The sequence below is a fragment of the Tripterygium wilfordii genome, chromosome 20, assembly GCF_013401445.1.
Source record: "Tripterygium wilfordii isolate XIE 37 chromosome 20, ASM1340144v1, whole genome shotgun sequence".
Lineage (NCBI taxonomy): Eukaryota > Viridiplantae > Streptophyta > Magnoliopsida > Celastrales > Celastraceae > Tripterygium > Tripterygium wilfordii.
Window position 1 is genome coordinate 9,561,801 of NC_052251.1, and position 26,967 is coordinate 9,588,767.

Genomic DNA, 26,967 nt, shown 5'->3' on the forward strand with positions numbered 1-26,967 from the left:
GAATTATCAAAGCCAAATGGGAAAACTTCATAAGTATCGCTCGTAAACTTGGAGCCTTCAACATTATACAAATTGTTCTCTGTGAGCAGTAACTGCAAGCAATATGTAAACTAAGAGCAGCTACATCTTGGTATTTTGTTCCCAAAGGAGGAAAAATACCCAGAACATTTCACCAACTTCCTGTACATAATCTTTCCTCGTGCTTTAACCAGTCCTATCGGAAGCACTAACCAGGAAGACATCATTGTTTTCGAACAAAACCACCGGCTAATGGCTATATCTATGGTTAACCAATTCTAGCAAATACTTGAATTCGGAAGAAGGAAACGTCGTGAGTTTGGAGGAAAAATGGAGATTATATTAGTAGGTGGCATCATCCGAGTAAGTGAGCAGATCCTGTATGTCACCGGTCAAAAGCATCTATGACTGCCTTCCAAGAGACAAATATACACGTGGCAAGGGGGGCTATCTATTCAGCTATGTTCAGAAATCATTCCAAGAGGTCAGTCGTTCAGCAATCAAACTGATTTTGCTGGAGTGTTCTGATCTCCCAAGGTTGCTGGAGTGTCATCTGCCAACATGTAATCAGAAAGTTTTTACAGTTATTATAGGATGAGGCTACTTATTCCAAAAGTTGGTTTCTTGCACGACGAATATAGATTGCACAAAACCAATGTAATGCTTCTGAGGGTCATACCGTGACTGAAGGATGAAGTAATGGGATCCGGCAATGTGTTGGAATGCTCTTTCAGAACTTTAGTGGTGGAAACTGTTGCATTTTCCCTAACTTCATTTAGATTCAAGGAAGGAGCAACAGATGATTCTGGGCGTGTTGGGACCTGCAGAAAATCCAAATGACTAGATCAAGTTTTTTCTTTTCACTTCAAAGTAATACAAACATTCAGAATTAGATATCCCTTCAATAGTTGGAATGGCCTTTAAGATTCACATACAACCATGGAGATGGTCATATAATTCAAGATCCACAGAAGCTCAAAGATGCTAGATCTAACAGTCACAATGTAACAAAAAGGGGGGAAAATTGCAAATTTTGAAATAGTGGCTCAACCAATTTTTGAAGTGTTGCCAGAAAGAAATCCCTTACCCTGTGCAAGCACCATTTGGAAGATTTGCAAAGAGCAGCCCATTTTAAGAAATTTAAAAACCTTCTCAAAGTTCAACAAATCTTAGAAGCAGATCATAAAAAGAAGAGAAAAAATATGATGATAGGAATGATGCTGAGAAATTCAAAGGAAAAAAAAAGTGCTATTTTACCAAGAAAATATAACCCTGGAAAGACACTCCACAAATTTTCGACAGCACAAATGATGACAATACAGAAGCCAAGGATTTTTGGATTCTTTGATTTTTCCGACTGCAGTGCAGGGAATAGCTAGGAAATTTCTCTTGATCTCAAATTAAGAACGTGATGATATAATATTAAAACTTAAAAATAGAGTAGACCTGGTGGAGCCGAGAACCATTATTAGAAGGAGCCAAGTTCTTCAAATCTTGAGCAGCGGCAGAAGCATCTGCCTTGGGTTCCTGTAATGAGGAATCCTTCCCGAGCTGGCTATCTATTTGTTTGTGTTTTAATGAATCCAGCTGAAGGGTTCTAGAAGCTTTTGATTTGCAGCTGTGATCACCATTTAACACAACACCACCAAATTCTCCAGCTCTTTTCCTGATGTAGGAATACAATAGTCATGCATAACCAACACTTGCTCAAGGTACAAAGAAATTCACTTTGGGTAAACTGCAAAAGCAAAGAAAATACTTATGACCATATCCTTACCGAGAGGAATTATAATTAGCCAAGTCGGGAGAGCTTGGACTGTTCGCAAATAATATTCCACGAAGAGGCTTTCCATCTATATATGTTTCAACTGTATATCCATGGGGCAAGCTTTCAGTAACTTTGGCTTGAAATGTTTTCTTTCCTTGAAGAGGATGCACTTGATTCAATGGAAGATTTTCCCTGCCTACAATTAAAAAAAAAAACAATTTCTTTCAAGTAAAAAAAGTAAACATCCCTATCCAAATGCAACTATCACCACATCAAACCAGTTTTTTAGCCTCACATTATTTATGCCTCTGACTTCCATTAGTCAGCCTGAAATGTTGTTGACTGGACAAGCACTATCAATATTTCCCCCAAAAAATGACATTTGCAGAGTGAATTACATGTTTGATCCAGAACTGGGGACAACACTCCCAGTATACTGAATCTCTAAATGCATTATAAATTCAAACTCGCAACCAATTGCTTCTGCAATGTATGACTTAATCTAGGTGGTCAAGGATGCATGGTACCTAAGTACATATTCTAGACAGCAGCAAAAAGTAGTACTGTAAAATATGGTTCATGACATCTAGCACATCGCAGTAAATTAACTCTATTGGAATATTTCCCAGCCCTCCTATCATGAATTGTACATAATTTCTGCATCAGACACTCATATTCCCGATGATTTCACGATGCACTCGCTTCAGTATCCCTTTGCTAAGAATCACTGACCAACTCCAAAGATGTATAACTGTTCAATTCCTTCTTCTTCTTCACTTTTTTTTATATATAGTTGAATGCAAAATGGGCACGTTCTTCAATTCCTTTGACACTCTAAATAGATTGATATATTAAGAAAATCAAGTTACATACATATATATACATGCCTTTCTTTTTTCTGCGGACAAAACACACATGCAGTCACAGCCCAACAAATCAACAGCAGCAATTGGAAAACTTATGTAGAATGATTACAATAATCCTAAAGCACAACACAATAGCGATTTTAACCAATTACATGATAATATCTCAAAAGGTTGGTGTGGAATCAGGTGGAAGAATACACACAAATGCTTGGGAGACGCTACAGTTCTTGCTCTCCCTCTTCTCTGATCATAAACTTGGTCACCGGAAGCACATAAAACATAGTGGATTGGGGATTAAGTCTCTAAATCTGTTTCATAAGAGCCTTCTTTGTAATCGACAATGGAGATTTGCCAATGAAGAAAATGGTTTATGGAGGAGAATCATTATGACCCAGAATGGGTTGGAGTTGAAGGGTGGATATCTAGAGAGGTTAGAGGGGCTAGGGGAGTTGGGGTTTGGAAAGAGATTAGGAAGAATGGGGAGATGAGGTTCCAACTACCATAAAAAGGTACGGAATGGAAAGAAAAAGTGAGAAAATGCATGTTGGGGGGAGACTTTTTGAGGAGCAAATTCTAATCCATTCAATATTGTGAGGAACCAAAGCGACAGTTGATGATATGAGGAGGGTGGTTAATGGAGAGGTATTGGGATATTCAATTTAATATGCATACATATGATTGGGAGCTAGATTCTTTTGTTTAGTTACATATCATTATATGAGGCAAGGCATACGTGGTGGAGTCAACCATATTCTTTAATTCTGTGAATATACAGCCCAATTATGGTATATATATGATAAGAGGAAATCGGGGCATCCGGTGGGTTTCTTATGGCAGTATCAAGGAGGAATTGAAGACTTTCTCAAGCCTATCCAGATCAAAGAACCAGAAAGGTTTGATTGTTTAATCTCCATGTTGACGCACTGGACTACTTGGCTGGAGAGAAACAAAAGGGCTTTTAGAGGGATGGAGACTTCTTTTTGCAAGATGCAGTATTTATGGTTTTACAATATGCTTTTTGGGTTCACTGTGGAGGTTAAGAGAGATGATTTTGAATCTATGTAACCTTCTATTCTTCTTGGCATCTCCCTGGTGCTGCTCAATCATTTTCCATTCAAAAAAAATCCCATAAACTCAAGAAACACATCTGATGCAAGACACCATTATTCACATGCTATAACTTGCCTTGTCTCTTAGGAAGCACGAAATAAATTCCTCTCTTACACTAAAGACCTGTATGACTAAAAAATAGTAAGTGAACTTGCTTAAACAATTTGTCTTTTATACCGAGAATTCTTGATTTTATAGTTCCTAGGTATACAAGAAGCTTAATGTATCTCTATAGTCTATACAAATTCCATTCAAATTAACAAACGAATAAAAGACAAAAGAGTGATTAAGCTGGTTCTTACCTGGTTGGCCGTAGCCCATGAAGATCATGGGATGGCGAACATCAGGATTATTCTCAATTCTAGTCAGCGCTTTATCAGGCATAGGTGTAAGATTTTGTTCTTGGCACTTTAGTTTCAATTGTTTCCTCAATGATAACTTTTCTGGCCTCCGCTCATCTCTTGCACACGTAAGCCCTAGAGTTATAAAAAAAAAAGGAGGGGGAGGGGGGAACGACAAAATAAAATGAGAATTCATATTCATGATTTTGTTGCAAAGAACCAAATATCAGAGGCATGTGGCTAGAGAACCTGTGTGCAAGTAATGCATGTCATCCAATGCCTCGAGAATCTCGTTGCAACCACCTATAAACACAAGGACGCCACCCTTCAGTGGATCCAAACAGTCCCCAGCCACAGAAAATCTTGCTGAAGGTCCATCACCTGTGGTTAAGACCTTGGTCCACAAACCCGAATCTGCAAAATTATACAATGAACTCAAACTCACTATCATGTACATCAAACAATAAATGTCAGCTAGTGTTATACATAAGTCAAAAGAGGAAACAAAAGAGTGATCAAATTGAATCGGAGAGAGAGAGAGGCAATCATATCCACTGACAAAATCAAACCAGTTGCACATAAAAATGTCCATAAAAACACAAGGGTGCCAAACAAACAGGGATGCCCAGTGACAAGGGAATGGGACCATGACACCAACCTTAAACTCAAAGCTCTTGTGTTTGAATCTTTCCTGGACCATCTTAGATTTCAAATGATACTCTACAGGGTTGAATCTGATGTTTTTTTAGTGCAAAAGAAAGATTAAGAGGCACAAAGAATGGCAACCAAGACCATAGTACAAAGAAGATAAAGTCCAGAACAAGAAATCGAACAACAAAGACTTGAGCAGCATAGGGGCAAGTTTCATCAAGATTAAAGATTTCAAGAAAGTTGTCACATCGTATAGAAAGCAAAATTTGGCTGTAGAAATGCACATCTATCAACTGGTTTAACTCAGTCTCATTCTCGGCAAAAACTTGGATCTTTTGTGGCTCAATCTGGGAGATATTACAAGTTCTGAAAAAGAAAAGGGTGAAGTCCACACAAGAATAAAGCAGGCCAAGAGACTGTTCCTTACAAGTACTCAAAAGTCAAATCAAACGTTTTGATAAATAATTTTTTCCCGCCTAAAATGCTTATTCCAGTAAAGACTGCCAATTAGTTGTGTCAAAATTTTGGCACAGGTGCTGCGATTAAATTACCGGTAAGAGTGTAAGACATTTTTAAAAGAACATATAAAGAAATCAATCAGTTAGATCCCAAAACACCTTTGGCTCATGATAACATAATGAAACCATGGCCTACATGTTCATTGCAATTCATAATGGCAATAGTGTCTTTCCACTTTATGTGCTCCTCAAGCATTCCTTTTTCCCCCCAACAAGTGGACTTTTACAGTTTTTTCCAAAAAAAATGATAAAATGGGTGTTATACAAATGACCTGAATGAGATAACAGGGTCCAATCGAGGTATTATGTACTTTCAAATGCAACTGCTACCTGACATAACCCTAAACATTGCTCTTGCAATCTAAAAAACTTTGGTAGTATGGTATAGAACACTCACTTGACACAAACCATCACCCACTTCTTCCTAAAAGATACATACAACATATATACACATATATAATTTATCTAAGAGAGAGTAGTCCCACCAACATGGCCAGACCCAAGTGAGGGCTAATTAAAAAAACATTACAAAGACACATACCAATATCCAGCATATACAAGTCATCATAGAGATTTTGAGCATCCGTAAATCCCCCAAAAATGAATAAGTTTTTGCCAAAACAAACAGTAGAGTGACCAGCTCGAGGTGGCAGCATATGGCCAGAAGTACTCAGCTCCTTCCACATAAGAGTATCTGCAAAACACAACAATACCAAAATAAATATAGAACATGAGAATCCACAACATATAGCTAAACTATCTAAAGTCAATCATTGTATGAACTAAAGTTGAGATGATACATAAGAACACTGCAAAACCTGTATCTAAGATATGGACATCAGACAAGTAGTAATCATGTCCATCTTCACCACCAATCACCACGATTTTGTTCTTCCACGAAGAGCAAGTGTGACTATCACGTGCAGAAGGAGGAGTACCTGATGTCATAGCACATTTCCATACAAAGGTCTCTACAAGGAAAGAGAGACAAAGAAATAAGAAACATGTTCATTATCCATCCTGACAAGAACCTGCACTATGTCAAAGAGCTCAAGCAATAAGTAATGTACATCTTATTTACTGCTTAATTACTTTCCAGATGTCATCCTAGCTATTAACTCTACAATGACCAAGTTAAGTCCCATTATACATGCATGGAATTTCTTGTCAATACGTTTCACCTTTTCCGGCAAAAGGAGGTCTCCAAGAATCACATCATGCTTCATTGCGAAAGGACATCTGCTTTTAGGATTACGGGACTGTTTTGGGAGGTAGCCATCTCGGTTTAAGAAAACACAAAAAAGATGTAGTTATACAATCTAGCTAGTAGGGGCTTGTAGACGGCATACCCCTTTTGTAGCCGAATATAAGACCCTTTTTGGGGGGGGGGGGGTGAACAAACTAATTGGCATGTTAGGGCAAATGCAATGGTAAAGTGTTATTGGGCCAACAAAGATGTTGTCTTTTGCTGATGTGGCTGTATTATAAAATGTGTTTTGCTTATGTGGCTGTATTGGGATAAGTGTTTTGCTGATGTGGATGTATTGATATTTGATGTTTTGGTGTAGTTTTGTTATGGATAATATGGAGGAATGGAATGTTGTTGGCCTCCATGTTGGGTGGGAAGAGAAAATGTATAGAAATTTGTGTTTTGTTGATGTGGTTGTATTGGAAGATGTGTTTTGTTGATGTAGCTGTATTAGAATATGTGTTTGACTTGACTTTTTGTGTAATAGAGGTGGGACCAGGCCAACATTTTTGTTGGCCTAGCAAATAAGAAACCATTGCATTTTGTTGGCCTAGCAAATAAGAGTATTACCACGAATTATGGGAATAGATTGGTTGACGAGACTTTGACTTTGCACGTAAAAGACAATTTGGATCATAGATCTTCATTCTAGGGTGATACTTTATCGGCGTCTTATTTTCCTCATTAAATTAAGTACAAAGGAACAACATATATAGATAGATAGAGGTATGGCTGCTATAGAAGCAAGGAAAAACAATATTGGACGTCATTTATTAAGCAGATACACAAGGATTATGTTACCTGTATTCAGTATATGGACATCATTGAAATATACTTCAACATTCGTGTCTGCAGACTTTCCACAGCCACCGAATATGAAGAGCCTTTTTCCAACAAGTGCTGCACTGTGACCCTCCCGTGCCTCTGGTCCCTCACTTCGTACGCTTGGACAAATCCATGTATGTGTTGCTAAGGAATTATTCACAAAATTGTCAATTGCATGATTAAATATGGCTCCATGTTTCAAGCATCAACATATCACATAAACAACAATTTAAAGATACAACAGATGTCTTTTCATGTTTTCCCCTTCCTTATTAGTGTAGGTCAAAACATTCATATCAAAGGGTGCACCAGAAAACTGTAGAAAAAGAGTCATTGACATTCAAAGAAAATCAAAGTGCATAAAAGCAAACAAGCACTAACATGTGTTCAATATATGCAAATCCTTAAGAGGGTTCTTCCCATCTGTACCACCGAAAACATATAGATTGTCACCAACAGTCGTACAACTATGGCTGTCCCTCGGAGTTGGCGGTGTGCCTTTTATCACTGGCTGACTCCATGTTTGCTCAACTGCAAGTTAGCAACCCAGAGTAAGAGAACGAAAAATTGAATGAACCTCTTAGTAACAGTGTAATAACACCAGAGGAAACCCCTGCACATACATAGATATTTATAATTATATATACATACTCCTACATATGTGTAAAAATACACAAGTGGTCTACAACACCAAGTGCACAGCTTCTACGAAAGAGGTAGGTAGGAGGCAAATGTTCACAACCTTACCCAACATTGTAAAGACTTTGTTCCGTGGCTTGCACTCATGACACTAGATTGCAATGAAGTAACTTCACCACTAAGACAATGATTGCCCTTAAAATATTTACACATAAACACAGAGAGAGATACATTTTTGTGCATGTGTTTGTGTGAGGGAGAGAGAGCGTGTGTTCAATTTTTGGGGAGGGAAGGGTAACCATTGTTAACAGATCCCTACACGCCCCATGTGCACAAATAAATCACTTCCCTAAAGGAAATTTTATTATGGTAGATTAAATCAACCGAATCAACTAGAATCCCACCCAACAAACAACCGTACCATGATTTAATCAGCTTCATCTCACTTTTACTAGACCAAAGTTTGTGAAAGAAAGTGGCTTATATCTAGGGTAGGTACAGATTAAGAAAAGGAAATGAAACCATCCAATGATTAAACTTGAGCTTACCTTGAAATCCAGCTTGAGGTTTAATAATTTATTATGGGATAAGATTAGCACTTAATTTACTTGCTCACTGGTTTCTGGTTTCTGGTTTCGTGTGTTATTCTTTTGTGATGCACACTAAATCTGTGAAATTAAAGCATGGGAAATGGAAGACAAATTTTTTTTTTTTCATTTTTCAATGAAGCTATCTACCTCAGAAACCTGAGGTTAAAAATAAGAATAGGATTTATTGATTAAGATTTAAGAGCTACTATTTCATAAAACTTTGCACACAGCATCACTCTTCATAAGAAACACCAGTTTTGTTTGGTTTTTCTATTGTGACAAGGGTTTACGTTCACTGGTCATTGATTCCATGCAAGTCTGGATACTTGAATAAGATAAAGAAGAAAAAATCTGTTATAGGTGTAAATGTCATGGGATTCACTTGGAAAAAATTTCCAATCATGAAGCAATATCAAAAGAAAGGGTAAATTAATTGCACAAAATACTGCTACATATAACAGAATGAAACCCTAAAAAACCCCACTTCAATTAAGGCGACTAAAACCCAGCAGCAAACTAGTGACAAACAACAAGAACCATAAAATGTATCCTCCAATATACCTAACAAAGGCCCTGCAAAATAAATTCAACAACAAATTACATCAAAAAGAAAACAAATCTTAACTCCATCCAGGCACCACATTGATTACCAACGCAAAAAGCGAGGAAATGGAAAAATTGGCAACAATGGAACACAGTGAAAACCCACCAGTATCAAAGACGTGAACTTGGTTGGTCTGGCAGTTGTCTTTGCCGTAACCACCGAACACGTACAAAAACCTCCCTCCTTTCACGGCGTTGCAGGTGTGTCCCCACCGTTTTCCGGGCCTTGATGCATCTCCATGGTCTTGTTGAAGCTGCACCCTTTCCCATCTCATGATTCTTAGAGAAACTCCCTCAGTTGATGAGAAAGTGCAAGAGAGTGCGGTTTTTTTTCTCCGGGTAATGCCGGCAGAGATAGAAAATCCGAAAGATGACTCCTTTCTCGTGCTGATTTCGGGCAAACAAGCGAAAGCAAGCGCAAGTGTCACAGGCTGAGAGAGAAAAGAAGAGCAAATGTTGAACGGAGAAAGAGAGGCACCGGCAGAGAGAGTGACATACTGTTCATATATGATGGGCTCAATACGGCTCTATTGTGACACGTGGCTGAAGATAAAAGACCGGGCCATCCCAGTGGCCCACTAGAGCTGAAAGTTCAGGTGTTCTACTGTTCTGGGCCTTCATATGGATAATGAGAAACTTCTTTTTTTTTTTTTTTAAGTCGTAAGTTGTAACTTCGCATTTCATTCCACGACAATGTATGAGTCAAATATCGTTCACATGTAAATCTATACTACAAAGCTCATTGGAGTTACAATCGACATTACAAGACCCACAAGAGTCTAAATTGAGCAAGCTCAAGGCCCAAAATTCAGCCAACACTAGACTCACGACTGCATGAGAGTTTAAGTTGAAGCTCGGTAAACCCAATATCCAACCAACACCAGACCTACGAGAGTATAAATTGAGCTCAGTTGGCCCGAGGCCCAAGTCGACTAGCAACTAGTCCTATGAGAGTCCAAAGTCATGCCCAAAAGACCCACGAGAGCCTGAGCGATCTACAAGAAGGCTCATGAGGGATAACTCTTATAGGTCCATAGAGGCCTATTTATTCCACAAAGGCTCAATGCCTATGCTTTGAGGAAGCTCCCTCGAAGGCCCTTGGGCCCAATCAAAACCCAAGGTTCATCCGTACGATCGACACATGCCAGTCACGTGACCCATAACACTATAAATACATGAGGTACCAACCTCATTAACTCTCTCAACTATTTTGAGTAACATCTCTCCCTCCCTCTCTAAAAGCCTTTCGCTTCTCTCACTACAAATTTCCGTGTTCTAGATTTTAATATTTTTATTATCTATTGTGAATTATAATTTGCATATAACAACCATTAATGTAAAATAAACTCGTAAAAAAAACAAGGTAATTCATCAGGAAGTAATCCGATGCTGAACCACCTAGGTGATGGTGATAGGCTAGTGATGAATCTTTTTAAGGTCAAATATGGACTCAGAAGGTCTTGAGTTTAATTTTCACTTAGAACAATACACTTATGGTCACGCACTGAATTTTGACATAATTTATCATGTCTTGAATATTCAGGTGAGAAACTTTTATGCATACGAACTCGACTGTCCAAGTTTACGCTCAAATCAAATATCTATAGGACACACTTGGTTGGAGTCATTCTCGGTTACTAAAGAAAAAGAAACCGATGTTAAACCAAGGTGCATGCAACAATCATACATTCCCAATTACCGCTCAACAGTCATTCTTATTCCATGTACTGATTACTGAAGGGTTCATGAATCATGACATAATTGGCATTTGGCAATAATATTTGAATGTTATTTTGGAATTTTTATTTTCATAAACATGAAGCACCAGAAGAAAACATTAAAAAAAAAAAAGAAAAAGAAAAGAAAATCAGAGATCATAGTACTTGAATTGAATCACTTCACATAACTATAAGCTTCCAAGGAAATGAGTGCTGTTTTGCATAAAGAAGAACTCTGTGTAGGTTCAACCCAAAAGAGAAGAAACTGGCTTACTCATATAAAGGGCATCACCAAGAATAGAAAAGAAAAATCCTGAACAAATCCTCCTGGCTAACATTGACCGACAAATGCTTATATTTCGAATGATTCAGAAACGCCCCTTCTTAATTCGAGCCCACGCAATAGCTGCAACCACCGCACCCCCCAGATGTGCTGATCCTGAAATATTACTCTCTCCCTGCAACAACAGATGAGAGACCAATTAAAATCACAATAATGTTAGCCAATGAGCCGCTCGATCTGATAATATGGCTTAATGCTGAGAAACATTGGTTCAGCAAGAAAGGAGTTAAGAGTTCCCGAGTCAGCAGTATTCAGTCGAGTAACAACACTGCTTGAAGGCCAGGGTAAGGGGAGTTCAGCGTAGAGAGTCTACATCATTGACAACGACCAAAAGAAAGAAACAAAAGAAAAAGGAAACAATAATAGTAGCATTGATGCATGTAAAAAGGTTCCAGACGCAATGTGAATTAAACTGCATGGTGCTTTGGAAAATGGCTCTCAGTTTATCATCTGTTTCAAGCCAAGGGACATATATGCAGACAACAAACACTCAATGTTGAGGCTGGGCAGGAACCCATTCGATGAATAAGTTTAGTCTCGCTTTGCTTTTTGTGGTGGAAATGTAAGTATGCATTAAAAAGCAGTCCATCGTATATCTTTCTTCATGTTTCCAAGGTTAATAACTGTGATAATTAAGTTATTCAGGAAAAGATAAAGGTTTCTGTAAAGGTTCTCGAAAGGAGATGAGCAACAAACCTCTATTATCCTCAGTATATCCTTCCCAATAAGGAAGATCCCCTAAATTGATAACAAAGAAAAAAAAATCACCTTGTCAGAATTTGCATATTCAGCCTCAAATTTTCTTCATTATTGACGTGACCAGAAACCAACTTACCAGTAACATAGCTGGAACTGGTATGATGAAATCAAAGTATAGAGTAGCTTTTGGATGTAGGAATATATCAAGCAGCAAGATTGCATTTACAGCTCCACTTGCCCCCTGGAACCCACAAGCAACTCACGAGTCAAATCAAGTCCCGAAAGGGGAAACGGGAGAGGAAGAAGTGAAGGAGCATATGAAAAAATGATTATTGAAGTTAAAACGCAATTGATTAGTACCGCAAGGTGAATACACAATAGCATATATGGAATCTAAGAACTAGCTTACAATATCCATGACTCTTTTATCAAAATCATCATCCAATAAAATCCGTGCAAGTAATCAGGATGGCACACGCATTGGGTCTGAAATGTTATCGAAAAACTCCGAGCGTGAAATAAAGTTGCAGTTGATTTTTGTTTTGAAGTGATTACTTGCTATACAGATAAATATGAAGTACGCTAAACGTGTTCATCGGATTTGAAGGCAAGAAACACAATTTTCGTACAAAAAGAGATGGAACTTGAAGTATTTACGCTAAAATCACATTGCAGTTGGACTCGAAATTAGTCCCTATCATTAAACAGTCTTTACAAACTGCATTCTCGAAAGACAAAAGATGATGACAAGGACCTTTTCTTTCATTTACTTTCCTACTTGGATTTAAAAAATAATGAAAAGGTGATCAAGGAAAGGATGGGGAGAATAAAATCATACCAGTCCTGGAGTCCTTGAAGGGTCGAATGCCGACATTCCTTGACCCTGTAAACAGCAGTAAATCATAGTTCACCATAAGCTAAATGAAGCATTGTATGCAATCTCAAGCAAGATTGACATAAACGTCCATAACTTTGTTCAACAGAATTTTCTTATAATAAGAAAATACTGAAAACAAAAGCATTTTCCGTGTAATATATTGAATGAAATTTCATGCTGGAGTCTAAAATAACATGGTTCCAGATGGAATTATTTCTTTTAGTGTTATGAAGAATAGACTATTGACATAACCTTAAATCTTACTACGTTATCAAAATTAATGCTTTGACTCATGATCATTCAAATATATGATTGTTTGAATATGAACTTTCAAATCATTACCAACATAACCACATAAAATGGTTGAATAGTACTCTACCATAGCAAATTAAATGCAAGTTTTACATATGTGAAAAAATACACTAGAGGGGGGTGTACTTAGTTAAAAATGGAGTGCATATAGTGTTCATCATATTGAAATTTGCCAAAATAAATCCATGGAACCTTCTTCCTTAGACTTAGAGCATTGGAGGTTTCAACTTATTGGAGTATCATTCTTTCTACCTTTGATGAAGAAGCCATTAAGGCATGGTGAACTAAGTAGAACACGGAGCCACCAATTGCGCCAGCCAGATACAGCTTCAACAAAAATTCAGGTCCAAAAGTTCTTCCAATCTATAACATGGGAAAAAATAAGGAAAAACTGCCAATATCCAAGAAATAGCAGAGAGAAATTAAAGATCAAGGAGGAAAAAGATAAATTTATTTCACCCTTTCTTGTTCAACAGAATCATCTAGCATCAAAGATAAACTCCCTGAGTCTAAACTATAAACGGCAGCCTTCCAAATCCTTCAAGATCAAGATGACTGATTAAATAGGTTTTTATCAAAATGGAACCTAGATAAGAGAAAATTTTCTATTACCCACAGTCAAAGCTAAGCAGATGACTGATTTTCAAGATGTAGGAGTCTCAAACGATAGAAGGCAATGTAGTACACTGGAAAGCAAAATTTACTCCAGTTTGCAATACTCATATGACAATGTAACTTTCATTTTGTCCTTGACAAATTTTTCCCACATGTAGAAACATATATTAATGGGAAACATCAACTTAGCAGGGAAAGGATTCTAAAACTGATTCCGTCCCATCAGAATGCATGCAATGCAAGATTACCCAATTATAATAGAAGGTAGGTCGACTCCACTTTCCTAGTGCAAAGTGCAAACATAGTCTCCATTCAAAATAGCCATATCAAAAGTCCATAGCCCTGCACTTCTTAAAAGAAAATGAAGATTTTTCATTACTCCACTTAATCGAGCGTTGGGCTAGTCTATTCTTCACCACTATAAGGTCTCAGTCATCAAAAAGGCCGACTCAACAAAAGGAGAATAAAAAATAAAACAAAAGCTTGCAATCCAATAAAAAGTTTAAGGCATGCCACCATACATTCATCCCAAAAAAGTAAAGTCCAATCATGTTGGATATGATGTGCTCAAGATCAATGTGACTGAATGCAGAAGTTATCATGGTATGCACCCGCCCACTTTTGATATTGTCCAATGAAATCTGCTCAAAAAAAAATCATCAATAAGTTAGGAAAAGTGAAGTTAACATTAGAGCCTTACATGCAAAGTCCCTGAATGGTCTACTTTTCTAGCATGCCCACAAGATCCCATGTTGCACAAACCAAGGGTGAGTTGAAACTAGAAAACGTGAATTAGATAACAGCATTAAAAATTTGAGTTTGTTCTTCTATGACATGACTATCCCAGGGGTCATTACCATGCACCTGTTGAGCCAAAACAGATGCACCCCAGGCCCCAGCATGAGGATTTTTTGAGAAAAAACATATATATATATGTTTGGCAGCATTTAATAACATTAAATTCAAGGACAGACACTCACCATAAAGTTTTCCACCATAAATCTTCGATCTGCTATACGCCATAACATAAAAACAGCGACATTTGCAACAATCAAGCCAAAAACTGCGTCATTAGCATTTAGTTGGTGGAACCATGATTTCCTACAATCACATAAAATAAATTGTAGGTTTACTAGATTTTAAGTAGTCTGAGATGGCTATATTGAAAGAATGAGAGAGATTCCAATGAGATATTAAGATTGTGAAATCTGTCTGGCTAAATGAAACTGTCAACTTTCAAATATGAAGAGCAAAGTAGTGATGTTAAAACAACTGAAAACATGATCTATCAAAGAAAACAAGAGGCAAAACGCTTTGAATGCAACAGCTCAGCTTTCCAGTCTTCCGCTGTTAATTACGGTTGTAGATTCAGCAAAAACAGATTATGAATATTAGGTTTCTTAGTTATCACACAAACAAGGTGACTGAAAGGTCCTATGATTAAGTCCTTATATTCACAACATTTCAAGAGAAAAGAAAGGTTTAGTTGCAAACATAAAGGAAACTGCAAGAGAAAACAATAACAATTAGCAAATAAATATGAAAGGCAGCAGGCCTGAAATAGCTGAATTGTATTAAACTTAGCACGGTTAGAAAAATCAAGCAACAAGATATCAAATTATTAATTTTGTTGGGTAAGAGAACTGTTTCTTGTTCCAAAGATTGAATTACCTCATCAGAAGTGTAAAACTGAACATAAAAAGACTCAGTTACTGCTGAACTTTACAATAGAATGAAAATTCTAAATTGCATTTCAAAGCAGTACTACTTTCCTAGTACAACGACTAATTTGAGACTTCAAACAATTTAGCATATAGAAAAGGAAACTGAAATATTATTAACATACAGTTCCAACCAAATCCAGTATAATTCTTTCTGCCATTTGTTTTACAGTTTTACTAATTGAGCTTCTTTACAGGGAATGATTTTCATTAGCTGATGTTATAGTAGAAGTTATGATTCTATTTAATTACATCAGAGTTCTAGGACAGTGACTAACATTTCCTATTTTCCTCATAACAAAAGCCACAGTGGCATGCACGCTTCTGGTTATTCTTTTATATTGTACTCAACCATTTGCAAGAAACAGAACTTCCACTATAATCTCCTTCTATGTATTACGTAGCTTCCATTGCATTACAACTCAATGCAAAATGTAAATCAATGTAATAGATGTCTGCAAACATGCACTCCCATCTCCTGAACCCACTCCCACACCCAAACTCAATCACAATAACTTTATCAAAATAACAAAAAGAACTATGTTTTCAAAGTCATTTGTGCGTACATCAACCATTAACAAAATCATACACAGGCATGCATGCATTTGTACGCGGGTGTGTGCCTGAACTTGTGTCCTACAACAGTATCTGAGGAGACACTACAAGGGAAAACAAGTGTTGTTATGGTTAGCAATATTCAATAACAAACTGTGGGGGCAAAATAAGGACAGCACCAATAATATAACCTTCTTCCATTCTTGACTCTTGAGGATTACAAGTTATATGGGCCATAGTTTTTTAAAATTAAATTACTTATTTTGCATTTAAAAATCACATCTCTATTTTTAAATTTATAATGAAAACAGAAAGTTACACAGTTTTGGTTAACAAGACAGAAGCTTTCGGCATCAGAAAAGGCAGCTATATAGAATGGAATCACGTAAAAGGAATCTAATGTACCGTCAACAAATCACCCAATGACACGTATTTGTTCTCTGCCATTTGTAGTCAGAAATCACATCGAGAGCGGCAGAACACAAAAGAATTCAACACAAAAACCCTAATTGAATGGCAATAATTTTACATTTTCTCGCCAGAAATATCACAATTGAGCACGTATAACAATTCATAGAAACTCGCATCAACAATGACATAAATTACGTGACGTTTGCCCTAAACCCTGTTTCTCTACAAATTAATAACAATCAAACGGACACATCAAAGCATACAAAAAAAAAGGGATTACCAGCCCCGCCTGTTGAATCCAGAACCGAACCCGGAAATCCCTCTACGAAATTGAGCCCTCAAGTATCCGACTTTGAAATCATTGAGACCTCTGCTTGAGACCCTCAAGTGTGTATTTGATGACAAGAACTGCTTTACGAGCAATGTGTTCGATAGAAACCCACGAGTAGTCCCTGATGAGAGACTGTGATGCGATTGACATGGTCGGAAATGGTGAAATGGGTTGGTGAGAGAGGAGCCAACAACAGGGTCTTGGTAGGCTGGTCTAGTGAGACCAGAGACGGATTTGTAGGGATGAGACTGAAGAGAGAATGTGTTTTTCTTTGAGAAATTGGAGGCAAGTCTGAGAGAGACGAGCCTATGCATTGTTTTATGAAGGAAGAGTTTTCAAAAGGTTTCTGCTTTATGGTGGTTTGAGATTTTGGAGAGTATTCTCTGCCCAAGCAAGAGACCAAATGACCTTCTGATCAAGTAACCAAAGAGAATAAAAAAAACAAAACAAAAAATGTAACCAAAAGAGATTTTATTTTTTTTTGATGGAACCAAAAGAGAATTTAGATTTTGGGTTTCAAAATTTAAAATAAAAGAGAAGGTAAGAGAAGGCCAGATTTTGAAATTCCTTAATTTTGTTTTATGTTAAGAGAAGGCCAGATTTTTTTATTGTGTATACATGGATTGTATAAAATTATCGAAAATCAAACAGACTGATACCAAAAAAAATACATATTTTTTTTTTTTTAAGAATTGACCAATTAATCGATTAAATTTACGTCAAAAATTAAAAAAAAAAAATCCCTCCACCATAACCAACCTTTTACCCTAGTGTATAATATATTGATAAAGTCATTGGGCCCAATTCAGCCTAGGCTTTTTTTGGGACCTAAAATTAGATATAAGTCACAAGTCCAATGGAGGCCATTATAAATGCTGTTGGGCTTAGCCCAACAAGCCAATCGAGAACAGGCGGATCGGGGCTAGCCGGTTAACTGCTCAGTAGAGCTTTTCATTCTCCTCCGTTGGTAGGGTTTTGTCTTTGCTTCAAACTCCCACACACTTTCTGTGCGCAAAATGCCGTCTCTGCAACTGGGCAGAGTTCTTCGTTACTGTCTATTATCCTCTTCTTCTTCTTCATCATGGCTTATTCGACCCAATACTTTTTCTTCTCGTCTTGCCACTACCTACTTTCCTAAATTTCAGTTTCTCTCCAGACCTTTCTCCTCTCAAGAACCACAATCTCAAGACCCTGATCCGGTAGCTCTCTCTATCTCCACCGAGCTTCTCCAGAGTTCCAACACAGACACTCTCTCTGTCTCGGAAAGGCTTCACCTTAATTTCTCTCATATCACTCCCACATCTTCCCTGATACTTCAAACACTCAATCTCTCCCCAGATGCTGGACGGACGGTTCTTGGTTTTCACCATTGGCTGGTATCGAGCGCCGATTTCAAACACACCGACGATACCCTCTCCTTCTTTATCGATTACTTTGGACGCCGAAAGGATTTTAAGGCGACCGATGAGATTCTTGCGGCCGGTAAAGGTGTTGCAGGGGACAGAACGCTTGAATCGGTTATTGACCGCCTTGTGCGTGCTGGGAGGCCCACACAGGTTGTTGGGTTTTTTGAGCGGATGGAGAGGGAATATGGGTTTAAGCGTGACAAAAACTCTCTGAAAATGGTTGTGGAGAAATTATGTGAAAATGGGTATGCGAATTATGCTGAGAAAATGGTCAAGAACTTGGCAAATGAGATATTTCCGGATGAGGTTATATGTGATCTGTTGATCAAAGGTTGCTGTGTTGATGGGAAGCTTGAGGAGGCCAAGAGATTGGCAGGAGAGATGTATAGAGGAGGGTTTGAGATTGGGATAATGTCTTATAATGCCATTTTGGATTGTGTTTGTAAGCTTTGTAGACAGAAAGACCCCTTTCGGCTTCAATCCGAGGCTGAGAAGGTATTGGTGGATATGGAGACTGATGGGGTTCCGAGGAATGTGGAGACCTTTAATGTATTGATTAGTAACTTGTGCAAGCTTAGGAAGACAGAGGATGCAATGAACTTGTTTTATAGAATGGGGGAGTGGGGATGTCATCCTAATGAGACAACATTTCTTGTTTTGATTAGGAGCTTGTATCAGGCAGCAAGGGTGGCTGAGGGGGATGAAATGATTGATAGGATGAAGTCTGCAGGCTATGGAGAAAAGCTCGATAAGAAGGCATATTATGGATTCTTGAAGATCTTGTGTGGGATTGAGAGGCTTGAGCATGCTATGACTGTTTTTAAGAAGATGAAAGATGATGGGTGTGAAGCAGGGATCAAGACATACGATTTGTTGATGGGCAAGTGGTGTTCCCTTAAGAGAATCGATAAAGCCAATGCATTGTTTAATGAAGCATTGAAGAATGGAGTTCCGGTGACACCTAAAGAGTACAGGGTGGACCCGAGGTTCCTGAAGAAACCAAAGGCTGATGAGAAGAAAGAGAAGAAACGGGAAACGTTGCCTGAGAAAATGGCTAGGAAAAGGAGACGTCTTAAGCAAATTCGGCTTAGTTTTGTGAAGAAACCACAAAAAAGAAGAGCCATTTGATCACATCAGAATTTTTTTTTACTTCAAGTCAGATCCATTGTGGTTTGCAAGGGTATGCCAATCATCATGGAAGTAATCTTTTTTCAACTTCAGTAGTTTGCCTTTGATGTTGAATGTTGTTTGTTTTTCATGATTTAGTTGCATTATAGGCTGCAATAAAAAGATAATTGTTTCTGGCCAAGCTAGATTGTTTTGCTCACCTTTTATGCCTCGGATAATATGAGCTATCTTTCTAGCAAGCAAGTTACTGGGGATTTGTCATTTGGTTCTGCGTCTGATCTAATGGAAGAATTGGCTACTAGACAAATCACCTTGAAGCTTTTAACCTATTTCCAATGGTGGTGCATTAGATCTATGGAAAAATTGGCCTGTAGATGCACCTTATTACTATATGCAATAGAAACATGTAATATGCTATGAGAACTCAAAGTCCTGTATTCAACTATTGGCTTCCTCTTGTCAATCTTCCCCTTTCAAGTTAAGTGTTTGCCTTTTCTTTGGTGCTTTTCTTATGAGGGTTTTGCTTTTGCCCTCCTCTCTCTCTGGCTGACTTTCAAGGTATTTCTTATATGATCTTCCATAATACATTTTCTGTTCTTCAATTGCATAACAAAGTTCCACGCACACTTTTTTTTTCAGTCATTTGGTCTTCTGAAAATTGATTTTATTATAACTTTTTGGAACTTTGTAATTAGCTGAAAAGAACAGAACTGATTAGGGTTGTAGGTGATGGAATTTGGAGTGGCTAGAGAGAGATCCATTAATTCCTCTACATGCATGCTAGTTTGGCAGGAGAGAAGAGGATATCTTTGGTTCATTACTTCATTCAATGTAACTTCTCAGGTTAATGTTTTAACACAGTTAGCTGTATCCTACAGTGTAGAGAATCCCAGGTACACAATTGTTCCAATGAAAAAAAAAATACTGAATTGTTCATTGGAAGCATGAAACTTGGATGCTCTAATCGGACACAAAATAGCAACAAAGCAACCAATTTGACAATCTGAGGGAAATTTTAGTGCTTCACATTTCAAAATGTTTACCAAAAGACCAGCCTTTACATTTAGGTGCAGATGGATAATGCGCAAAAGATAAATATTACTAGATCTAACTCTTTTGAGGCTATAGTTATCTCCGATGCTTCTCCATATATACCTAGATAGCTTCCTTCCAGAACCTGACTGACCTGTCAGTCCCACAAGATATGAAGGCTGCCTCAGTGGGAGAGTGCTCCAGCCAGCGTGGTGCACCAACGTGGTTGGAAGGCCACCTTGCCACTTTCTCTGCTGTTAACGCATCCCAGATAACAATCTGCACGAATGGATTAATTGTGTTGGAAACCAAAACAGGGACTGGTGAACAGCATTCGATTATCCAACCCAACATCAAATCTAACTCAACTCAGTATTCAAGTGAACCAGCAAATGATACAAAAATTCTCAGTACTTTAGCCGGCTGATTTTGCTAGCTAAAAGGATGCATAATAAATCAGGTCTGAGACTAAGCCGCTCATAATCTGGTTTTAATCCACTAGAAAGTATATAAAGGTAAAAGGACTAAGAATCAGAACAAACCTCGTTGCTTGCATCGTCTATAGATAGTATAAATTCTTCAGTATCATTAAAAACAACCTGCACAAAAGATATCGAAGAAATGGAGGATATGTAAGAATATTTAATAAAATCAAATACCAAATGTATTCTCCGACATAGAATCAGAGTACTAATCACATAGAAAAGAACCTTTTTTTACTCAGTTTGTTACAGTACTCTTGGCATTTTTCTTCTTCTTTTTCGTCAAATAGAACCATTTTAAGTATGTAATGCAAGAGCTTCACTGTCCAAATAGTATTATGTTACTTATTGTCGAGCACATTACAGCTCCTAAGAATATGGTCAAAGATGTTTACTAATCTTTGACCAAATGTTGTAGGTAGGAGATAATAGGCACTTGGCACATCTGCTGGAGATGGCGCAGGTCAATGATGAGCATGTGGGTTTATTGGGATTCGTTGCATTTTGTGTGTGGTCAGTCAGCTAGGAGGGCATCTTTGACTGGTTCATCAATAAGAGGACCATGTGTGGATGTACGGACAAACGATGGACCCAGAAAAGGGAACCAACAAGACACTGAGTCAAATATTATAAACTGAGAAACAAAGAGTTAGGGATTCACTGAGTAGGGAGACCAGACAACCGCATCTTCCGACACAGCAACTGCTAAGTAGAAAATGCACGATTTGCAAATACAAAGCCCGAGACTTTGCCACAGTTTTAGCCAATTCCCTCAGCTACAATTAACCAGCCAGCTTTTGTGACCAGTCTTTGGTCACAATAGCCATAGAGTTTCAGTGGTTTGAATGGTTAAACTGCAACTTTGGGTAAATAAGCAATTCTGGCCCCAACAGTCCTCATGTAAGGACAAAACTATGGCCAAGGGGTAATAGGTCAAGTTTCAGAAACAGCCTTTCCACAATGTGGGGATACGGCTCCATACCTCTTTGCCCTCCTCCAACCCCACCATCGCAGGAGCCTTGTGCCAACGAGTTGCTTAACATTTTTAACAATCAAGTTACGTAGATGACACTTGACATTTTTCTTCCAACTATTTCCATCAATAGTTCTAATGTATAAATATTTGAGTAAATAACAAAACTCACATAAACTAAATTGGGAACTGGTGCATACAATGTGACATTGGACTGCTATATGTATTATCCCTTAGAAAATAGAACTACTTTGTAGAAGTAACATCATTGCCTTTTCATTTCCCAAAATAAAAATTTATAATCCCTCATGTAGCCTTCACAATTACAGCACATAATATTGTTGCTATGGAAGTATCAAAATTGAAGTGGTGTGTAGAAATTTGTGTAGAAAAAATTAGTAAGAAACTAATTCACTCCAAGAATCCTAGGATTTACAAGTTTCTGCTTAATGGTTACCCTCATGAGCAAAATCTAACATGTATCCAATTTAACCCTATATCTAGCAGGTTGGATGACCAAGACCTTTACCACTAGACCTCAGTGGAGGTGGTTCATTCAAGGCATGACTTAAAAAATAATCAAAAGGAAAGCATACAGATGGATGCCCTCACATGCAAACATATCCCTTTTAGCTAGTACCCAAAATTTCTTCAAAGGAAAAACAAACATGGTACCTGGCATCGCAATTGTGTATGCGTAGCTCCTACATACTGTTTGATCAATCTTCCAGAGCCAACCTCCCAAAGTTTCACAGAAGAGTCCTTTCCACAGGAAAGAACAAACCTAGAAAGTCAATGTTTCAGCAATGTAGAATAATGTAAGGCTCGAAGATACATAAAATCAGATGCAAGGAAGCAAGAGAAGAGCACAACATTTAACTTCAAAGCAGCATTCTTCTCTGGTGAAAACATCTGACACACCATAAGTAAGCATTAAAAATTTTATAGAATTTTCTGTATTGATTGCTACATGCTCCAATTAATTAGAAAAAATAGCAATAAACTATTCCTCTGCCCAGTTCATTTCGCAGAAAAATAGTAACAAACTATGTGATTTTGAAGAATTTCATAGAAGGAGAGTCATCACTGCCATGGATAATTAGAGAACTACTCGTCAACATAGACCTCCCTTTTTGAGCTCCAAACAAAATGCAGAGAAACATTTTTCGCAGGAACCACTTCAGATGATTTCATTAATCATCATCCCCATAATTCACAAAACACCTTGTTAACTATGTATTACTGCGAGATAAATTCATTGTTAAATTGTCATCACCTTTGATCTTTTGTAAAAATTGCACTTGTGACTTCTGCTGTTCCATGTGCACCAACTATTGAGCGTGCACAACTGGCACTCACCCCATCCCACAACCTAACAGCACCATCTTTAGATGCCGTAACATACAAGCTACCTGTAGAGGAATATCTCACCTGCATAACCAAAAAGATGAATTTTGTGACATTAAATGGTCCTGAATTCACTTGTCATCAGAGGGTCAGGGCATAATGGATCACTCGAATTACAAATAGATAAGTTGTTAAACATGCCTGATTTATGGCTCCATTTACACCAATATCTGGGACATTCGCTGATAGATAGCACTGAAAGGTGTTGACATCATACAAATGTGGAATAGGATGATCAGTTCCTGTAATTCATGATTCATTCTTTTCGTAATCAAGTGATAGCCAAAACAGGCAGTAAATAATAAATAGTTCTATAAAAAAACTGCATCGGATAGATCCAAGAAACAAGACACCAATTTGTTCTTCAAGCAATGCTTGGAAATAGATAAGTTTATTCAGCTTTAAACAAAAATCAGATGAATAATCACACAATTTTCTCAATGAACAAGAACTTAAGAAAATGAACAGTAGTCTTCTATCAAAATGAAATGGATACAAAAAGCCTTGAAAATGAAATTTGTAAAGGAAATGAATACCTGCTAGAAGGAAATCTCCAGAAGGATGAAAATTAACAGAACGAACATTATGAGTGTCCTGAAGCATTAGTAACACATTTATACATCCATAAATGTTAGTACCAGTTCCTAAATTCCTACATGGATTGCACCTTCTTGGTGCCCCCTTCAATAAAAAATTTCCATATTCACACAAAAAAAAATGGAACCATTCTGAATTCCTTTAAGAGGTCAAGCATATACCTGGAGAAATCTGAAAGCTCTCTTTGCAGTAGCTTTTGAAAAATCAAAGAACCTGGAAAACATTGGTAACTTTTTCATTTAGCATTGAAGATGACTGCATTTGGTGGGCAAAAACAAAAAAGAAAAAAAAACCTTAGACTCAACTAAAGCAGAGATCATACTTTATTGTGTGATCTTTGGCCCCTGATATCAGTATAGTATTATGAGGATGGAAATCCAGATCGTTTATTGGCTGCAAGCAAATGGGCTAAGCATTAGACAACAAAGGAGAAACCTGAATAGATCATATCACATCAAGGGAAAATAAAGACATAAATAAGCTAAAACCTGATCCAAGTTGCAACAATTTAATTTCAAGCTGAAAAAAAAAAAAAAACCGAGCGCTTGTTCACGACAGGATCATGTTAGTTAGCTGCAAGAATGACTCAGTTCAAAAATTGGGTGCCCCCTTTAGCAGGTAGGCACACATGAGTACTATACCATCATGGCATCATCATCATTATCATACGAGATTTTATCCCAAAAGTTTGGGTCAGCTACATGAGTACTATACAAAAAGAAAGAATAACTGCAGTGAGTGTCCCAGCATAAACCAAAATAGGGGAAGAAAAAGACACCAAAAAAGATGACTGGATTCCAGAAATCAGTTGAAGATAAAAACAGCAACTTTTCAATAGTTCGGAAAACAATTAACATTAACAATCTGGTAAAAGAGGACGTACTTGTATATGGTCATAAAATGTCCTTATAACTGGTCGAACTGGGGCGTCCTTTGTATCTGGAAGCATCATTTGCTTGACTTTTGAAATCTACAAGGTGTTAAGAACACTTCAGAGTTAAGCAATCTCAAACTCAAAGAACAAACATACTACGCAGTTGTAGATTCAAATGGTAGATTCTAGACCTCAAAAAGCTTAATTGATGTGTCTGCACTTCCAGTTGCAACAAACCGCCCATCAGGACTAAACCGTGCACACCTGGCAACATTCTAAAGTGTTTAACCCATCAGTCTGAATCAGAACAGAAGGAAGTGTTTTCATATTGTAATTAGCAAACTAAATTATAACAGTGAAGATACATCATAATTTTAATATGCAAGTATACCTTGTGCTCAGAAAGATGCCGGGTTTCATGCTTTCTGTAATTCTTTGATGTGCCTTTTTTATCCTGCACAGCACTGGTTTGACCAAACAAATACATCATGAGTTTTTATAGTATTTTCCTTCGGAATCTATTAAAAAGATCAATCAAACCGAGGAATGTTGGTACACTATCTCATAAGTGAATTACATATTTACAAGCATTTCTGTAATAATAAAGTAAAACAGTTCAATCACTGCTAAATGCCCAACATGTCCGGTCCAGTGCCGTAGTTTTCAGACACAAAATTTCTTTCAATTGGGGAGAAACTCATCACTCACAATCAAGTGACTAATACAAAAAAGTAAAGAACTTTTCAATCACAAATAAATACCCAAAACAAAGTGACGAGATTTTGATACTTTACCTCCGATAAAAAAAACTAAATTTAGAAGCAGTGGTACTAGCTAATGTATGCAAGTGTAAATTGCCTGAAATCGATAGAGGCAGCGCGTGGAGCCGGGATGGAGCCATATCCGGCAGGAATTGAAGCCCCCAAGTCATACATTACAGTCGATGACACTCCTCTTAACATGTCTTCCTTCTCCGCTGCAAGACCCTGTTATTCCCTCAGTACCAAAAATCTAACCTTTATTTCCTCTTCTCTCTATTAATTTTGTCTAAACACAAAATCGAGGAAATGCAAACCTTAGCAAACAGTTCGAGAAGCTTATGAGGAGGGGCCTCCACATCCAAGGGCGTCATCGTCGCTGAAGCAACAGCACTTGCAGCCTGAAATACAAGTGAAAGCAGGATCATCCAATAACAGAAAGAACGACAGAGAGATAGAGAGGTAGAGAGACAGAGAGTGAAAGAAGTGAATTGCCTGATTGAGATTGCTGTCGCGAAGATGAGCGACGATGAGTGCGTGGAGCTGACGATTGAGCTTGCCATCTTCAATGTTGTTCTCCATCTTCGTCAATCCCTCTACAGTGTACCCTTACAACCATCAAAAACCCCCAAAAACTGCTGTCGTGATTTAGGGTTAGGGTTTAATTAACCATATTGAATCAATCATACAGAGCTTGGTTAGTGTGCATTACTGTTGTAATAGTTCGCAAACCATGTTTTATATAAGCATATAAAAAAATTTACGTATGCTAAATGTTAATCATATTTTTCCATGCAAGTGAAGTGAGCCGTTGATGAGACGGTAATCACATTGTATATAAAGGATTGACTCATCCATTAAGGCATGGGCTCAAGTCCTGCCCCTCCCAAAACCTTTGATTTCAAAATAAAATCCTACTTTTCCACTAAACTTTAAAAACCATTGTCTCGTCTCATGTGAATCAATGCATGAGTCTATTAGATTTGCCGAATAAATTTATCCAATACACACTAAATAAATAATAGCTACAAATTGCCCTAATTTTTGCTCAAGCATGGTAGTAAATTGGAATTTTAATGTGTTTTGATGTGTTAATGCAAGTATTTTTTTGAAAAGGTCTTGATTGTATTAAGTTACCTAATAAATTAGGTAATTGATGTTTGTAGGAACTCGAGCCACCATACAAATAGAGTACAATCAAGAGTATTGAGAAAAAAAAAAAAAAAACTGAAAATGCAAAGACACAAATCGCTAGCCCTCCTAAAGACATTGTATTACACCAGCCAACGAATTCGACTCCACCGGTCTATGTCGGGTAACAAATACTGAATAGAAAAATCACACACATATTGTAATTGGATCTACAGCAAGGATCTTGGCTTCCCCTTCAATAAGAGAGATCGATCTATCTAAGATATGAAATCTCATCACTATAAAATTGAAAATATGTCGTCGAAGCACACTAGAAACACCGATGATCAAAGATTCGCAACAGATGGAAGAGATCTATAGTCAGAGAAGAAAGTGTTGGAGCAGGAGTACAAAATAAT

At 37.6% G+C, this 26,967-nt stretch overlaps 4 protein-coding genes across 7 annotated transcripts; 1 reads left to right on the forward strand and 3 right to left on the reverse strand.

Moving 5' to 3' along the window:
• LOC119986461 (host cell factor-like) lies at nt 1-9,666 on the reverse strand. Its single transcript, XM_038831018.1, has 11 exons — nt 9,285-9,666; nt 7,728-7,877; nt 7,323-7,490; nt 6,091-6,243; nt 5,814-5,966; nt 4,353-4,517; nt 4,065-4,238; nt 1,796-1,982; nt 1,465-1,684; nt 698-839; nt 1-571 (listed from the first exon to the last, which is right to left on the reverse strand). Exons 1-11 carry the CDS (start codon nt 9,451-9,453, stop codon nt 519-521), a joined length of 1,734 nt encoding a protein of 577 aa, XP_038686946.1. The 5' UTR covers nt 9,454-9,666; the 3' UTR covers nt 1-518.
• A 1,374-nt stretch (nt 9,667-11,040) lies between these two features.
• LOC119987165 (RHOMBOID-like protein 12, mitochondrial) lies at nt 11,041-17,173 on the reverse strand. 2 transcript variants are annotated; one of them, XM_038831968.1, is made up of 8 exons: nt 16,719-17,173; nt 14,723-14,843; nt 14,264-14,383; nt 13,380-13,490; nt 12,777-12,821; nt 12,075-12,179; nt 11,936-11,977; nt 11,041-11,354 (listed from the first exon to the last, which is right to left on the reverse strand). In XM_038831968.1, the coding sequence occupies exons 1-8, from the start codon at nt 17,072-17,074 to the stop codon at nt 11,265-11,267; spliced, it is 990 nt and encodes a 329-aa protein (XP_038687896.1). In that variant the 5' UTR covers nt 17,075-17,173; the 3' UTR covers nt 11,041-11,264. The 2 variants fall into 2 exon arrangements, with proteins under 2 accessions (XP_038687896.1, XP_038687894.1); XM_038831966.1 differs by having other exon boundaries at nt 16,710-17,172.
• A 545-nt stretch (nt 17,174-17,718) lies between these two features.
• On the forward strand, nt 17,719-19,739 carry LOC119987164 (pentatricopeptide repeat-containing protein PNM1, mitochondrial-like). The gene has a single exon (XM_038831965.1). It carries the CDS (start codon nt 17,777-17,779, stop codon nt 19,292-19,294), a length of 1,518 nt encoding a protein of 505 aa, XP_038687893.1. The 5' UTR covers nt 17,719-17,776; the 3' UTR covers nt 19,295-19,739.
• A 465-nt stretch (nt 19,740-20,204) lies between these two features.
• LOC119987088 (cleavage stimulation factor subunit 50) lies at nt 20,205-26,128 on the reverse strand. Of its 3 annotated transcripts, none has more exons than XM_038831831.1 (14): nt 25,913-26,128; nt 25,735-25,818; nt 25,518-25,645; nt 25,051-25,123; nt 24,851-24,934; nt 24,669-24,755; nt 24,108-24,178; nt 23,947-23,998; nt 23,725-23,782; nt 23,330-23,430; nt 23,058-23,212; nt 22,457-22,565; nt 20,869-20,925; nt 20,205-20,605 (listed from the first exon to the last, which is right to left on the reverse strand). In XM_038831831.1, exons 1-14 carry the CDS (start codon nt 25,997-25,999, stop codon nt 20,450-20,452), a joined length of 1,302 nt encoding a protein of 433 aa, XP_038687759.1. In that variant the 5' UTR covers nt 26,000-26,128; the 3' UTR covers nt 20,205-20,449. The 3 variants fall into 3 exon arrangements, with proteins under 3 accessions (XP_038687759.1, XP_038687760.1, XP_038687761.1); XM_038831832.1 differs by having other exon boundaries at nt 25,518-25,635; nt 25,913-25,970; XM_038831833.1 differs by lacking the exon at nt 25,913-26,128 and having other exon boundaries at nt 24,851-24,923; nt 25,518-25,635; nt 25,735-25,824.
• Between the last annotated feature and the right edge of the window lie 839 nt (nt 26,129-26,967).